This window comes from Lissotriton vulgaris, chromosome 4_1, assembly GCF_964263255.1.
Source record: "Lissotriton vulgaris chromosome 4_1, aLisVul1.2, whole genome shotgun sequence".
Lineage (NCBI taxonomy): Eukaryota > Metazoa > Chordata > Amphibia > Caudata > Salamandridae > Lissotriton > Lissotriton vulgaris.
This window is the reverse complement of record NC_141691.1, coordinates 150355007-150371272: the sequence shown is the minus strand read 5'-3', so window position 1 is coordinate 150371272 and position 16266 is coordinate 150355007. Positions and strand designations below refer to the sequence as shown.

Sequence of the window (16266 nt, the reverse complement as noted above, 5' to 3'; positions counted from 1 at the left end):
AATCCTTCGAGTATGTGGAGTTTCATACTGATCCTTTAAGGGGTCATTATTAGAGGGAAGGGCAAAGAGCATAAAACTGTTCCCTGGTTAACATCTTTGGCACCCCTTCAGAAATACGCACTGGATGCATCAGAAATATATAGGTTTAGTTTGATATGTCAAGTTATGCTCAGTGCAGGAAACTCTGGTGGTCTGCAGATCTGACATGGAGTATGAAGTTGAGTGTTTGGAGGTGAGTGAGGTGGAGAGGACTTTGGAGAGAGAAAAAAAAAAACGATCTGCTAACAACGTCGGCACCACTTGACAGATTTGCACAAAAGTGGAGATACAAGTAGTGGATTAAACTTCCAAACGGTCTATGAAGCTGGTGGTTGGTTACCTGCTGTAACCCACCATTGCACAGGACTGAAGGCGGTGGGAACTGGCTGCCAGTAAAGGGTTGTGCAGTGGACCATGCACTGTTTTTGGCCAGCTAAGGTGGGGGAATACTTGAATAGAAGGTTTAATGTAGCAGATCACAAAAAAGTTGAAATCCACAGGAAAAACAGTTAGTGTATTTATGGTTAGCATTACGCATAACATCTTAACAGTTCATTAAAAATAAAATAAAAAATAATTTAAAAAACACCCCACCATCAGTTATGGGACGCTCTGCAAACCATAGCTCGCACACCTTCCATGCAAACATTAAATCATATACCAAATGGAAGGTTTATGCCCTTTTAGTATTCAGAGCAACCACGAGGACCTTACGGTACAGCTTGAATTACTTCATATTCACAAAGGGATCATTCTGTACCCATATAGGTCATTCATAATGTTAATGTAATATTTCATGTAGTTGGCGACTTCATTTATGCCATTTATTATATTTAGGTTGGGGTTTTGAGAATTGCATTTGGCGTGCAAATTAAGGTTAGTATAGCAGGAGTTAGTTACTCTTTGAAGACAATTACTGGGGAATTTTATTTTGCAACCATAAACGAATGTGAACTTTATTTTTTCAGTGGTGATGTATGAATATGTATTCGTGATAGTGAAAATGAAGGTCCCAATAATACAAATTATTAATAGCCAATGTGCTAAAAAATACCTTCATTTCAAATGTTGTGTTACTACCTACAGCAACCCCGATTACTGCCTCATGAAATGCATGCTACAACTAATTTACAGCGAAAAACAACTCCAATAGTCAAGAGACTGCTACATTTAGATTGTAGCGCCCTGCATGAACTTAACTCCTGGCATCTTGGTTAAATAAGTTACAAAAAGACATGAAATAACACCAGGGCATAAACCGTACATGCAGATGTGAACAGTACATCTTGTAATTCATTGCCCTCCACCATTCCCCACACACTGCAATGGTAGTTTATAGCATACTATATAAAATCAATTGGTAACTTCCTAAATGCAGAGTAATCCCACTGCTTTTGGTTTGGGATCTAAATGCTTGTAAATGCTTACCATCCAGCCTGCTGGAATCCCTGTGGCCACACTGGCAGTTCCTGTGTTGGCGTTCTCGTCAAACTTATCTGCTGTAACAAAGTCAACAGGCAGGGTGATGATCACACCATTTTTCTCTGCCTTTGCCATTAGGTCCTTCACTATCTTGGCTCCTTCCTCATCATACAGCGAAGTACCAATCTAGAAAAAAAAAACAGAATATTGCAGTGAGTAACTCTGTTGCACATTGACTGGACCAGAAATAAAAATCTTTAGTGAATGTATAAAAAAGTTTTACAAAAAATAAAAAAATTTAAAAGTCGTCCATTTAGTTTCACTGCCTGCTAACAGTCTCCTGCTTAGTCTTTCCTCAAACTAGAACTACTCACTACATCTGTAGTAACTCTTTTTTCTTAAGACGAGAAAAGCTACAGTTTAGGCAATTGTAACGATACCAGCCCTTGGAAAAGAAAATTCCATCTGGGACACATAATGGGTACTGGCCTACTAGTTTGTTGGAACTCACAATTTAAGAGTCCACTGTAACCCAGCAACTCCTGGGGTTCACCACATCAGGAAAAATCCAGGATTCCCTTGGGTAGGCCTCCTATTAGGGTGGTGTTGTTTGTAGGGAGTTCATTTGAAAGTCTCTGATGCACTATTTTAGGGGTGTACTTTTTAATACAAGCAACCTTGTGTCAGACAGCTAGATGCTTGTCTGCCTTCCGTCATAATCTACTGTCAAGGAGAGCCCTGAGCAATTCTGAAATAAAGTGAGAATACATGAAACACCCCCATTAGAATAAGATTTGTGCATTTGGCCCAATGTGAAATGGTATTCTAGCAGCCAGGACAAGGGCGATGTAATAAGGTTTAGGGTTGGGTACTTGGAATACAAGGTGTTGGCGACTTTTGGTTTTCTTTGGAGATCATATTTTTAAGTGTACTATAAAGTTAAATTCCCTGTAGTAAAATTTTTCTACTAGATGTTCAAGAACTACCTGGATAAGGAAGCTGCTGCAAGTTATCCAATGCTTCAGAGTTTTCACCCGCCATCTTGAAATACACCTCGAATGCGGTAGCAAAGTGCTAACAGAGTACCCAGTCACAAAACTTGTGTGCCACCAGTGGTACACGACGGTAACTCTGAACAGTTACTGCCTGGTAACCTCCGACTGCCCTGGCACCCAAACCCTCAATAGCATCCCCCTCCCCAGCTCGCTGTCAGGCATCTTACCATCCATTTCTACAGAATCTTCTACAGAACAGACCAATGGCCAAAATATTTATCAGTTTGCAAATTCTGTGATAAGGACTAAAAAACAAAAATTGACAGGTATGCTTCCTAGGCCGGAGTTTGTGTACAGATGGAGTGGGGAGTATATATCAGACTGGACTGGCAGTGATTAGCTTTCCCTCACACAGTAAACACCGTCACTCTGCGTCAATTTCTCCTTTAGGAAGGGAGGCCAAAAGAGTGGTGAAAGGCCCACAAACCTACTCGGCTCGAATCGAGAGGCTTAATAATGAAACTAAACCAGAGCAATGCCCTATGGCCTTGGCCTCCTGGGACCTTCTTAGGCCATAATGCCAGCTCAGACACTGGGATGTGGAGAAAAGGGCCAAGGAAAGAGGAGCATCTTCAAAGACAGAAAGATTGCAGCCAGGGTACGACTGGGGGGCCACGCACTGCGTCCACCCCTACCCCCCCCCCCCCCACTTCTTTCACAGGGTGGAAGCCGTCCACCCCGCCAAGAGGTTGGGCCCCACTAAAAAAATATGCTGAATTCGTCCTGGTGCTAATTTCCAAACACCGGGACACATTCAGCAGTGCCTGCACGTTATCTGCTTTCGACCACAACAACGTGCATGCAGGGACGGTCTCTTATTTCAGACTCCTGCTGGGATACTCGGCCATAACAAAAGCCGAGTCTTAGGGGTCATCAGGCCTCCTTTTGTTGGAGTTTCCTGGATGGCAGCAGTCAGGAGCCTCACACCAGATGCAAATGCAACAGAGGGGAAACAAAGGCTCCCACTTGGAGAAGCAGCTTTTCACTTTGTTCACGCTCGGTTTAGATTTGCATGCACTGTTAGAATGTCAGATGTGTTGATCTTTCCCAGTATTTGCACTAAATAAATTGCATTTATATACGCGTATAACCCTTGAGCAGGCGTTGTATTAATTTAAATATCACAATTTCTTTTAAAGCACTATGGCGATCAAAAGCATAACGATGACAAAAAGGAACATTGTTTTAGGTTTAACATACAAAAGTGTGAATCTTCTGCCTAAAATCAGGAGGGTTTGCAAGTATACTCGAAATGTGCTCAAATGTACTCATGATACACCTGCTAAAAATATACGTGAGGGCTTAAGATCCGATATCAGTTCTTGTGATGCCAGTCCCTGCGATACCACTTGCATACTGATTAACTAGGTTAGCGCGCCCCCCCCCCCAGACTTCTTTTTTTAGGACTTGTGCCCCGATTGTAGCCACTACAAAGTATGAACCCATAAACAATTACACGTTGTGCATACCTCCATGTTATTGAGCACTTTCAGGAATGTGAAAGCCATGCCACCTCCGATTATCATTTCGTTCACCTGGTCCAGCATGTTGTTGATCAGCTGAATCTTGTCCTTGACCTTTGCCCTTGAAAGAAAAATCACGAAATCAAAAAACTTGATCCAAGCGAACATTATCACACAACGAGGACATCGTGCAACCTTCTGAACCTGAAATGTACTGTGAAGCCGCAAGAGAAATTTTCGGCACCTGAGGCGGTCAGTGTGAAGTGTAAGAAAATAATACAAGAGCACAGCGCCAAACTCAAAGAAAACGGGACTGTTCGTTTAGGGTTCAAAGTGCATTATTACACACGAAATATTTTGGCTACTGTACAATACTGACGTACATACATTCCTGTGCTGAAAACATACAAAACACATGTCCCCCAGGCACGTTTGCGCGCGCAGGTTCCTCTGGGTACAAGGTCGGGTCACGTACAGAGCTGACGCTTGGAAAAGAGCCAATCACTGCAGGCAGGCTTGACACCGCCCTGCTGGAATCCCACGCACGGAATGACGTCTGAAAGGTCACAGCCCGACACAATTTAACGGTTCCTTCTGTTTCCAGTCACCTCTTCTCTTCTGTCAAATGCAGCTCTGCCCGGCAAAACAGGTACGGCGAGCGAGGCTCATTTGGGCACCGGCGTGCTTTAAAAGAGCCCATCTAAAGTTAATAGAGCTCATAGAAACGGGCACATGGTATAGCAACGTTAACAAGAGTGCCGGGGGTAGAGGTTTAAGTTAAAGCACAGGGCCGGCGAGAAAGGAAGGCCACTGGCTACAGTCCGGGCCATAACTCAAACGTTGGGCATAGCTGCCAAGGCTTCAGATTGCTATGTGTGACCATTTTCATACTTCCAGTGTAATTGTGAGTGACATTTCAACGATTATGAGTGACACTTTCTCAAGAGCAAAATCACGGAAAGAGGACAATAAACATTTAAATATCAGAAATTTCACCCATTCGAGAAACAAGAAACTGAGAAGATCTGAAAACTGCTGCAAAGCACCATAAATGAAAGGGTGACTGCAGTTCTCAGTAACAGAGGGCATAAACTGCAGCTGCTCAGAAGATGATATTATTAATCTAATCATTCATGACTACACAGTATCCCATGACTACACAGTATCCTAAAAAGCCAATTTTATAACGTAGCAAGTGCAGCTAAGCAATTATACTGTCTCTCGGTCTCAAGCACGTAAGCTGGCAGGGTTTCCGACTTCTTATGTCGGACATTTTCATGATTTCACTGTACATATGAGTGACATTCAATGGCAACATGTGACAACATGTGTAACACATACAGTGACACTTCCACAAGTCAAATCAAGCAATGAAGTGCATTGAAATAAATAAAGATCCGAAATTCCACACTTTCAAGTAATGAGAAGTGAATGGGCAAAGGCCTGCCATTCGGCTGGGTGACGTCAGGGCTGTAGTGAGTGACTCAGCCGCGCCGGTGCTCGCGATCGCGCCGTGGGTGGAAATTTCAGCAATACATTTTTAAGATACATTGTAGCAGCAGCAGTAGTAAACAAGATCATTATTAACTCTAGCACGCTGAGTGACAGAGGTCGGCGCGCGCTAGTAGCAGTCTGGCGTTGCCACTTCAGCGCGGTTGGTACAGCAGAAAGACAGTGCCATTAAAATGCGTGACAAAGCATTTCAGTCCGACGGAGCTGCGTCTTGAACCCTCCGAAGTAAAATTCCATAGAGCTCTAAAAACACATCTTTTCCGTTCAGGTTTGGTGTAGCCTCCCCGTTGTGTATGCTCACTCTCGCTTTTTTAGCACGGGGACACGCCGGTGTGCGTAATGCCATGCGCTTTATAAAATTCCAAAATAAATAAATAAATAAAAGTGCGGTGTTGCGGAACACCACACTGAAATGCGTTAAGAGTCACGTTCGTTGCGTGATACATGGCAGACCTGGTTGGGGTTTAGATTCAAATGCTTTATGCTTCAAAGTAGAGCGCACGAAAACCATTAAAAGCAGTAGGTTACCATGAAAAATTTTACAAAAAAAAAAAAAAAAAAAGCAGTAGGTTACCATGAATGAAGTATAAATGCATATTGATTTATTCAGGACATGCAACACGACCTATTCATGAGATTAGATCACGTTACTTTCTTTAGTTTACAGAACAAACTACCTCCCGATAAGGTCACGAGAGGTCCGAAATGCAGCGAGGAGCACATTAAATTTGTGATGAAAGATCATATTATGAACGGACTGAGAATAATATATATATGAACAATGAAGGTGAAAGATAGAAGTCTTCCAAATGCAAGGCTGTTGAATAAAACAGATGTGAGAATTCAGAATACGAATACCATTTGGTTAGAAAATGCATTTTTGGAGATTTTACTGGAACCCATAAGGGACCACAAAGAGAAAGGCGGGGCCGGCATCAGCCCCTCCGCATGTATGGCGGGCGCACTGGCCCCCCTACCCACTCTCGGTGGTGGGGCGCGCCCCCATCGCGTCACAATGACGCGCCTCCAAATCGATTGGACCCCGGGTCTCCTAGTGACCCGGAAGTGATTGATTGAATCACTTCCGGGTCACTAGGGAACGAAGGCTAGGCCGGTTAGTTCCGGTCTGGCCAGTGAGGGGTTAAAAGGCCGGGGAGCGCAGGAGTCTGCCTCTTTGACTCCGCGCTCCACGGCCTGCCCCTCCAGCCTCTAGGAGGCTGTAATTCTTTCCTTTTTTCAGTTTTGTTTTCCAGGTCCTGGAACACGGTTCAAGCCTGGAGCCCGGCATCTACATTGCATGAGGAGGATTTCACACTGAGGACACGGTTGTGACCCACCATCGCAGCTCCTGAGTCGTGGAGGATCGATCGGTGCTGGGGGCAGCCTCGCATGAGGCTTTACAACGCCCTGTGTGTTTTCTTTTTTAGGCTTTCAAAGATGTAGGCTCCAGCCGTGGATTTGGCAACTCGAGGAGTGCGGTGGAAGGATGAGGGACGGTGGAGCGCGTCAGACAGGGACAAGTGCCGGCTCTGCTGAGGACGCTCTTTAGCGGTGGCTCTCGGGACCGGAGAGGCAGGGGCGCGTCCAGTGGCTGTTTTCGGAAGAAAGAGCAGCTGTCCTTGCGGACAAAACGGGAGGAGGATTTCGGGCGGAGGCTTCGCTGGGCAGCCCTATCAACGTTGGGACAACGGGGACCAGAATGTAAGTATGCCCGCTCCAGATGTGTGCTGTGACATGTAGGCATTGTTGGCTTGCCTGGTCCTGCAGTGAGGGACGTGCGCAATTTCGAGCAAGCGAGGTTGGGCCCCTTATATTATGCAATCTCCATGGTGATTGCGAAGTCCCATTCATAAGATACGTACAGTCACCACTCTGGTTACTATGGATTTAAATATGTAAATTGTAAATACATTGTAAATTGATACTTGTATAGCGCACTACTCACCCGCAAGGGTCTCAAGGCGCTTGTACGAATACCGCTGTGGATCCCATCCTGGCTTTCCCTGTGAGGTGTCCACTCCTGGGCACCCCCAAGGTGGAGGCCAGGCATCCTTAGCGTTGTGGGGGCCATTGTGGAGATTAAGCAAGCTATTGCCCAGAGTTGCAGAGTGGGACTCCAGGATTGGAATAGGCACAGAGGCGAGAATTATCAGGTCCGTGGAATTTTGAGCCCAAGACCCGCCGAGGCGGGGAATTGAACCCTGGTCCCGGGCTAGACCTCTGCATCAGGGTCTGCCGCTCTAACCATTGAGCCACCCTTCTCAATATGCCAGTTGATGGTGGAAGCAACATCCCTTCCATGGTGTAGTGCATCATTGCGGGAGGCAAGTGTCACGGCGGTTGGGCGAGGTTTTAAATGTGCATGTTTAATCGCACTACTGGTTTACTCGTACTGGTTTCATTTAGCAGATACCATTTAAGAGTACCTCTTGCTGCACTGCTCCACGTGTGGCCTGTTTGAATTTAGAAACTTTTTTGCTTGGACTCCAGATAAGCAGCAGAGGTCCGAGTGCACAGCAAGTCCTGTAAAACTCCCCGTGGTCCTGCAGATGGGCCATTCTGATGCCGCTGCCATGGTGTGCCTATGCCAGAAATCTGGATGTTTACTTTCTGCCTTCCATTGTGGCAAATTTCACACAGTCTACTGTGACACCTAGAATGTAAGGAGGGAGATAAGCGCACTCTGTGATGGTCAGGGTTTGTTTAGTGCATTACTTCCGGGAAGTAGTTTACCTCATACAGTTTGCTTAGGGCCCCTTGTTCTTGAGCGTCCTTTCACGGGAGCCCACCACATTGCCCAACCATTAAACATGCGGCGACCAGCATCTTTGCTTACACCCAAGTGAAGTAGATTGGCGAACGCATGGTGGGTGTGCCGTGAGCTTTATTTATTGGCCAACAGCTCCATATTTGGAAGCCTTCCTATAGCTGTTCACTCTACATTACCTTGAAGCACCCATTGCACGTGGGGAGGCCAGCTCCTAGTTTACACCCCAATGAAGTGGCTTATCAAAAAACAGGTGAGCGGTGTTTATTTAGCTTCATATCTGGAAGCCTTCCTTGGCTCGGCTTCCTGAAGCACGCACTACATGGGGGGGGGGGGGGGGGGTGCTGTGAAGAGAGCGGTGACATGTTTGAAAACCGCTCCGTGTTAGAAACCTCCTTTAAGTGCACCCTCCGCATTTCGATGTGTTGCACGTGCAGAGGCCGGCTTCTTTGAGTGCACCACATTGGGGAGGTCTGTGAAAGTCATGGGGTGTTTGTAAACAGCTCAGTGTGTAAAAGCATCCGTTTCATGGAGAGGTCAAAACTGGAGTCTTAAAACCATGATGTATTACTTACTAGGTGTTACCTACTGAGCATAGCAGAACACTGCGCTGGGGAGTCGGGAGCCCATCGTGTGCCAATTTTACACGTTTTTAAAACATTATCTTGCCCATACATTAGTGCCGGGCTCCCTGACATGGTGGGTCAGTCAATCACGCTCTGTACACAGACTCCAATCCTTACTCGGAACTTGGGAAAGGCTAGCTCACTTGAAAATAGCAAGTTCACAAGTAACATACCTTGTTATGTTATGTTATGTTATGTTAATATTTTATTAAGCGCAAACAGCTGCCCCAGCAACGAGGCGTCCCGGCGCTGAACCATAACAGAAACCTGAAGGGAGGGGGAGGGGGGAGAGGAACTACAGGGAGATTATGTTGGGGAGAACAGAAAAGTTTTAATCGCCTTGCGAAAGGCCAACAAGTTGGTCATGGAGCGAATGTGGGGAGGCAGAGCATTCCAAAGCTTCGCCCCTAAAAACTCTGAAAGAACGGCCACCCATTCTGCTTAGCCTAGTACGAGGGACTACCACCAGGTGTTGTCCTAAGGAGCGTAGGGCACGTTGGGGGGTATAAGGCACTAGGAGTGGGCGTAGGAGCCCGGGACAGTCAGATCTAAGAATTTTAAAAGCAGTGGTGAGAGCCTTGAATTGAACACGGGCTTCAATACGTAGCCAGTGTAGCTTCTGGATGGTATTTCTGGCTGAGCATCTGCGAGGGAGGCCTACGACAGCCCTGGCTGCAGAGTTTTGTATCCGTTGCAGCCGGGCCATCTCTGCTTTGTTGATGCCAAGGAATAGAACATTGGCATAATCCAGTCGAGCCAAAATGATAGATCCCTCCTTGTCCAGGAGGGATTGAGAGTGAACGAGCAAACAGCACGACACCTGAAGGATTAGTGTTGGATTAGTATAGCAAAATATTAAAATGATTTGACGCAATCTGTAAGAATGAGTATGTGGTAGTATGGTGCATTTGTTATTTAACATTTTTTTGTATTAAATAAGGGTGCGACCATGTTTTGACACAGGATTTGCTTAAACCCATCGTACATAGTACTCTGTGTGCGTGTGTCAGACCAGCAAGCACATAACATGTGTAAGGTTGATAGTGACAGGCATGTTTTAAGCCCAGGTTAGGCATACCTCCCTGTTTAGTGTCAGAGTATGAAACACCTGATAATCGGGGTAGAGTTGACAAAGTGTCCATATATGTTAAAGCAAGGATAGAGGTGTACAACCTAGATACGTCCAGTCTCCTGGAACAAACGTGGGTGTACTAAACAGATTGCATATGCACTAAACAGTCAAGGCAATTACTACCAGGCTTTCAGTGGGCGTGTGTGTGTGTGTGTGTGTGTGTGTGTGTGCACTAGGTTCATGAGCTAGTTCAGCTGCATGTTTACAGTGTGCAGGAGCACAGACAATGTGAGGAACAACATAGAACGATATAGTACCAGTTGTAGAGTCAGTAGGGGGCACTGAGGGTACAAGAACATACGTAGTCCGTGGGTGCGCACTCTCGGGTTGTTACACTGGGGACAAGAGACCCCCTTGTGTTGCAAGCACAAGGTAACCCGTCATGTCTGACTTTTGCCTGGATTGGGACGAAGCCTTAGGAAATTTCGTGTAGGTTTAGATGCATTTATTATGAACAGGAATTGGCAATGCAAATAGCCCGGTTTGGCAAAGTAATGTGCATGGCGTCCGCATTCCTTACATATCCATGAGTGCGCTGTTGCTCTCCACTCTGTACCCTCCCCAAGTAATTAGGAAAGCGATATTATGTTCCACTGTATACTTCCATTCTTTAACGGGGCACTTGCACATGTGGAGTAGACCTTCAGGGGGGACGGGTACATAGTATGCTGTTAAATATTAGCCCGTTCTCTAAAGAGAGTATTGGGTTGCATTAACCTCTAGTTGGGCGCAGGGGGTCAGCCATGGGCATTTCACTTTGTTGGCAACATTTCTCAAAAGGGGTCCATGATGGGATATGGTACCCATCCTTTCCCCTTTCAAAAGCTTCATTTATTGGGTTTTATCAATGATACAGGCTCGGGTGATGCGTGGGAAAGCATGTGATCCCTTGCGGGTATTCAGGAGGAGGCCTCACATTTACAACTGGGTCTATGCTAGGTCCCCTCACTGTAGGCTAATGTCATTGTTCCCCAGGTAATACATCTGATGCTGTGCTAAGCGCTTTCAGTCAATACTACCAATGTATTGTGTCACTCAGTGCCTCTGCACCACGGTGCCTGAACACTTGGTGCATTGGACGTCTGTGTTGAGCCACATGGTACCGGTATACCCTATGTGCCTGATCAAGCAGTATATGCCTATGGTGGTCACGCGGTATCTCTGCACTCCAATACTGAGTTACACCATACCCAACGTACTCATGGCTTGTGCACGGTTAGTGTTTTTGAAGGCTTACGTTATCTTGCATCCGTGTTGTGTCGCACGTTGTATCATGCAGTGTCTTTTATCCAAAGAACAGCACTAAAAGTCTGTTTGATTTTTCATTTATGGATGAATCCATGAATGTGATGCATGGGAGGCGCTACACGACACAATGGTTGCAAGATGGGGACAGGCAATGGGACCGGAGGATCCGGAACATGACTGGCAAACAACAGCATCAAGTCTGATGGGCAAACAGAGAAGCTCAAGAGGTGAGATAGTGCGGCCCATGCACTATATTGGTTGAGTATAGGTGTGTCAGCCAGTGGTTGTTGCCAGCCGGGGTACATTTTTAGCAGCACTCTGCCCTATAGGTGTAGACCGTTCCAGCTTGACAAAAACCGGGGTTGACGGGTAGATACAACACCCCCTGGTTGTTAAACGGTAATTTTTTATCATTGTGGCTACTGTGGTCGCAGGTGCTATCATAGCAGCAATAGGAGTTGCCACTGAAGCAGCAGCTAGAGTTTCATGAAGTAGCACTGATTTGTATGATCTTTGAAGTGTTTCGGTCATATAACAACGAAGGCACTAATCCTGGATCTCCGATTGTCATTTTTGTATAACTGGTTTCACGCCCAACGCCTGGGAAGTGCTCCACATCACTATGACTGCAAAATGGTGGACAACCAAGGGGACAGGTAGATCCGCAACGTGAGTGGCAAGCAATGGCATCAAGTGTGATGGGCGATCAATTCAACAGCTCAAGCGGTGCCAGCATGGGAAGGTGCTACCCATGCATTATTAGTCAAAGTGTTTAATTGTCACCCATTTGTGTTGCCAGTTTTGGGAAATTAGCAGTACACTGCATTACAGGTGTATACCGTGACAGCTGGCCCGGAGCACAGGTATTACGGACGGAGGCGTCACAACACCCTTGTTGTGAAACGGTTATCTGCTATGACGGCGCATGTGCTCGCGGGCGCCTTTGCAACTGACAATAAGTAGTGTTAGGAGGCTCCGTAGTAGGAAGGTAGGCTTGCACAGATCTTACCCCAGAACATAGTGGTCAGGGCTATAGGGGAGCGCTCTTGGGTAGCTTCACAATGGTACAGTTGCACCAACAACGATTAGCATTGGCAGGGGAGGCGTGAATATCCGGTGCACAGTGATACGAATGACAGAGGCCGAGTTGTGGCTCCAAGATGGTGTGTCAAGTTCCTATGTGTAGGCCAGCCCCAGCATTATGATCCTGCAACTTGAGCAGGACTGGGCGGTCAGGAACACTAATCTCTGAAGTGGGTTGGTTTTCCACGTCTAGGTCCAAGATACACCCAGTCACAGTGACTCCAGAGATTCCAGAGGGAAGGGCATCCGTGAGAGCACTGGGCCACGCTGTTAGAGGACTAATAACAGACAGACAAGGAAGGCTATCTAATGCGCCCTGGCAGAGACTCCAGGTTTGGAAAGGGGGGGGGGGGGGGGAGGGGGGGGAGATTGTCTCTGGGAGGGCATGGAGCCACTCTGTGGGATACCTAGTAACAAACTAGTGAGGCTATCTAGTGCTTTGCATCGGCAGTCTATAGTCCTTGGGTGAAAATGAGGGGTCGGGCCTCCTAAAAAAGATGGCGCCTGTCCTTCCAGAGTAGGAAATGATATCTGCAGAAAGATCTTTAGGCCCAGTTAGTGGTGTATAGTGGGTCAACATGTTTGTGCACGGGGGTACACCCAGACATTCAATAGCCTCCAATGGAAGGAAGAGTCTGTGAGGCCATTGGGCAAACACCTGGTAACAAACTACTGAGGCTAGCTAGGGCTGGACACTTAGACTATAGCTCAGGGGTGCATCTGGGGGGGGATGAGTCCTGCTTCTTAAAAGACAGCGTCCATTTGTCCACACCGGGGGATGAAACCATCGCAGAGCATCTTCTTGCCTAGTTAGTGGTGTTTAGGGACAAGGCATGACCTAGCAGTGAGTTGGCTAGTTTTGTGAATTTATTAGCGACAGGACACGACCTTTCAGTGTAGGGTGCAGATAGTCGGTCAACTACGCTGGCCTGTGGCGGTAAGGTCATGATTGGTGAGCAGTAAATTTAAGATCCTTAGAGGGAGGCGCCATTCTTGAATGGGGTCGCCCAAGGGGAGGGACAAGTGGTCTCTCTTAGAACTCCAGGGGCAGGTAAATCCTGTTGGCTACCTGGGTGCGGGGGGAAGTTGCGCTTTCTGTAGGCTGGTTGAGTGGGAGTACACTTTCGGTAAACTATTCCTCTACGCATGCGCACTCCGATAGGAGGGCGTGGTTTAAGTGATAAGGATCTGACACCAGTTAGTGACCTTGCCGTAGGCCCAAATAGGATATGCAGAAATTATGTATTATAAAATTGATACGTTAGATTCAGATAGGAAATACCTTGTACTAGAATTATGTTAAGGTTAGCCATCTGATATCTGTTTATATCAATTGTAATCGAATGTCATGGAACGTTTTCTGCGTAATTGTGTAAATATGGTTTATTTCAATTTTTTATTTATTTGTAGGTTTTAATAAATACGGCCAGGGGTTGTACGACCCCTGCCTCCAAAGAAATCTCTCTCATGTCCTGGTTAATAATGTTTTGTTAACGGAAGGGGGTGGGGGGGGGGGGGGGTCCTCTGGTAATCCCTGGCCATAGAGTGCAGAGGGTGACAATATATCGGATGTGATGTAGTGCAGCGCATGCAGAAAGCAGTATCCAACATTTGTGCCCTACCTGCTGCCATTACATCAGGGTCTAGATATAATCTATCAATGCCACTTGAGAAGGATTCCAGTGGTCCAGCTGAAGTCCTTAAACTAGAAGGTAACTCACTCCTCACCAATAGCATCATTTGGCTCTACTTAATCAGAACAATTATTCAGAAGCTTGTGACCATCCCTTTCATGATAATTATTAGAGGGGGTCATTGGCACGCTTTAAATCAATCACTGCTTGAAAAGAAGGCTCTTCATGAGACCTGGTGGGACACAGCTCATTTCCAGTGTTCAGCCAAATATCAGCCCCACATCAGACACCTAGCCCTAAGCCATATAAAATGACTGCAATGCATTTACTGAAGTCTGGCAAAGTTGGAGGTCTCCATTCCACGAGGAATTCCGGACCTAAAGGAGCCAAACATCAGTGGCATTATTTCCCTTAAGGTACAAAGCCTCTCCTACCCACAATTTGTTAGCTTTTTCAGGATGCATCTGAATTAATGATGAAGCAAAGGATAGATCAGAACTAAATTATCAGGATCTGCGCTTGCGGCTTTGAGGAGTGTGTGCACAGGGAATTCTCTGAAGCAGAGGATTCAGTTGGTCTATTGCCGCATCTAACTGCCAAGATTGCATGTCCGTGATCAGTGTGCCTATCACAGGAGATTCTCATATATTAGTCATGGCAGCAGCTCAGCAAAAAACAAAAGAAGTTTTTTCAGTGGGTGTGTAAGTGCTAGACTAAAAGATACCCTGGATCTCAAAACACACCTCATGTGGCTTTAGAAAAAGTTGTGAGCCTTCTCTTTGAAAGCGGTTATTCTCATTGGTAATACACGTTCAAGTTTATCCTTCTAGTCATTAGGGCACAGCGTCAGGATGTACATTTTCATACACTGATAATATTTTTTTTTTTTTTACTAACAACCGGTGTTTTCCCCCCAGAAGCACTCAGCTTCACATCATTCGGACTGCAGTGCAAAGCAGGAAAAAAAAAAAGTCGAACCAGTTTGCACTCATTGCTTTTCTATAAGAAATCTAGAAGTAAAGCATCCGAGAGGATACATTGAGGTTTGAATTATGAAAAATATAAAAAACATGCAATTTACATTTTAGAAATAGTTAAATGCTTACACATCTGCCTAGGCAAGTTGAATGGCCATTAAGACATATACATTTAATACGACATTGCATTGAAATGGAGTCTAGGCCAGTGGCCACCCAAAACCAAGTTAAATCACATACATCAAATACATGCAGTAAACAGCCCAAATGACCACTTACCCGCCAAGGATTGCCAGGAAGGGTCGCTCTGGGTTCTCCAGGGCCTTGGCAAAGTAGTCCAGCTCCTTCTTCATCAAAAAGCCGGCAGCCTTCTGGGGCAAGTTGACTCCCACCATGGAACTAGGCAAAAGAAAGGAGATGCATACAGATGCACACGCCACTGCTGTTTGTCTATCAGTGAAACTAATAGCTACACCAAGAATTCAAGAACAGATGGTCTGTCCATTCAAACTTTAACAGAACTTATGTCATACATAAAAAATAAATAAATAAATACCACCACACACACACACACACCAGACACCAAGAGAATGGGCCAAAGACACAGTGGGGGCCAGGCACATGAAATATGGCAGATATCAAGCTGCAATCAGCGACTTTAAGAGCGATTGACTCAATCAGCCATCACAGTTCTAAGGGGGAAGGAGGTTGTTGGGAGGGGTGTGGGGGGGGTTGGGGGCTGTGAACATGGCCAGAGGATGGACAGGCTGCAACGGCCCAGCCCTGCAATAGGAGGGTAGCAGGTAGCAATAACACAGCAACGCGCCGAGGTGTGGGGTCAGGCTGCCCAGAGCCGGTGCAAACATGGGGACCAAGCTTCACCTGATAGGATACATGTTTTAGGACAACTGATGAGAAAGACCAAAAGTCCCCTAATAATGCACTTTGCTCAATTACATTTTAGGAATAGAAATTAAGCTTTCAGTGACAAGGAATCATAAGATCACCCTATTTAGAAGCCTCAAGTCCGCCCAGGCATCTACTCGAGTAGCCACTCTAACCAGGGGACTCCTTAGAGTTAGGAAACCACAGATGTAGGAGTGGTGTCAGTAATTAAGACAGAGTATTTAGAACCAAGGATGGAACTGAGCTTAGTCCCTGGCAAGTGCTTTGGAGCCAACATGTGGATACCAAACTAACTTCTGCTGCCACTGTTTAGCAGCTTCACAATATTACAACAGCCATTACCAAGCTAAATGTCCCTCAGGTTATTATCAATCTGAATTGCATTTCAGCTTAAGCGAACCT

The 16266-nt window shown here is 46.0% G+C and overlaps 1 protein-coding gene across 1 annotated transcript in view; it reads right to left on the bottom strand.

Moving 5' to 3' along the window:
• Positions 1 to 16266, bottom strand: part of PGK1 (phosphoglycerate kinase 1) — a 60879-nt gene that overhangs the window by 21020 nt on the left and 23593 nt on the right. The window contains exons 6-8 of the mRNA XM_086918415.1: positions 15238 to 15357; positions 3986 to 4100; positions 1468 to 1647 (exon numbers count right to left, since the gene is read on the bottom strand). Of these exons, the coding sequence (XP_086774541.1) occupies positions 1468 to 1647; positions 3986 to 4100; positions 15238 to 15357 (415 nt within the window). The remainder of the gene's footprint in view (positions 1 to 1467; positions 1648 to 3985; positions 4101 to 15237; positions 15358 to 16266) is intronic.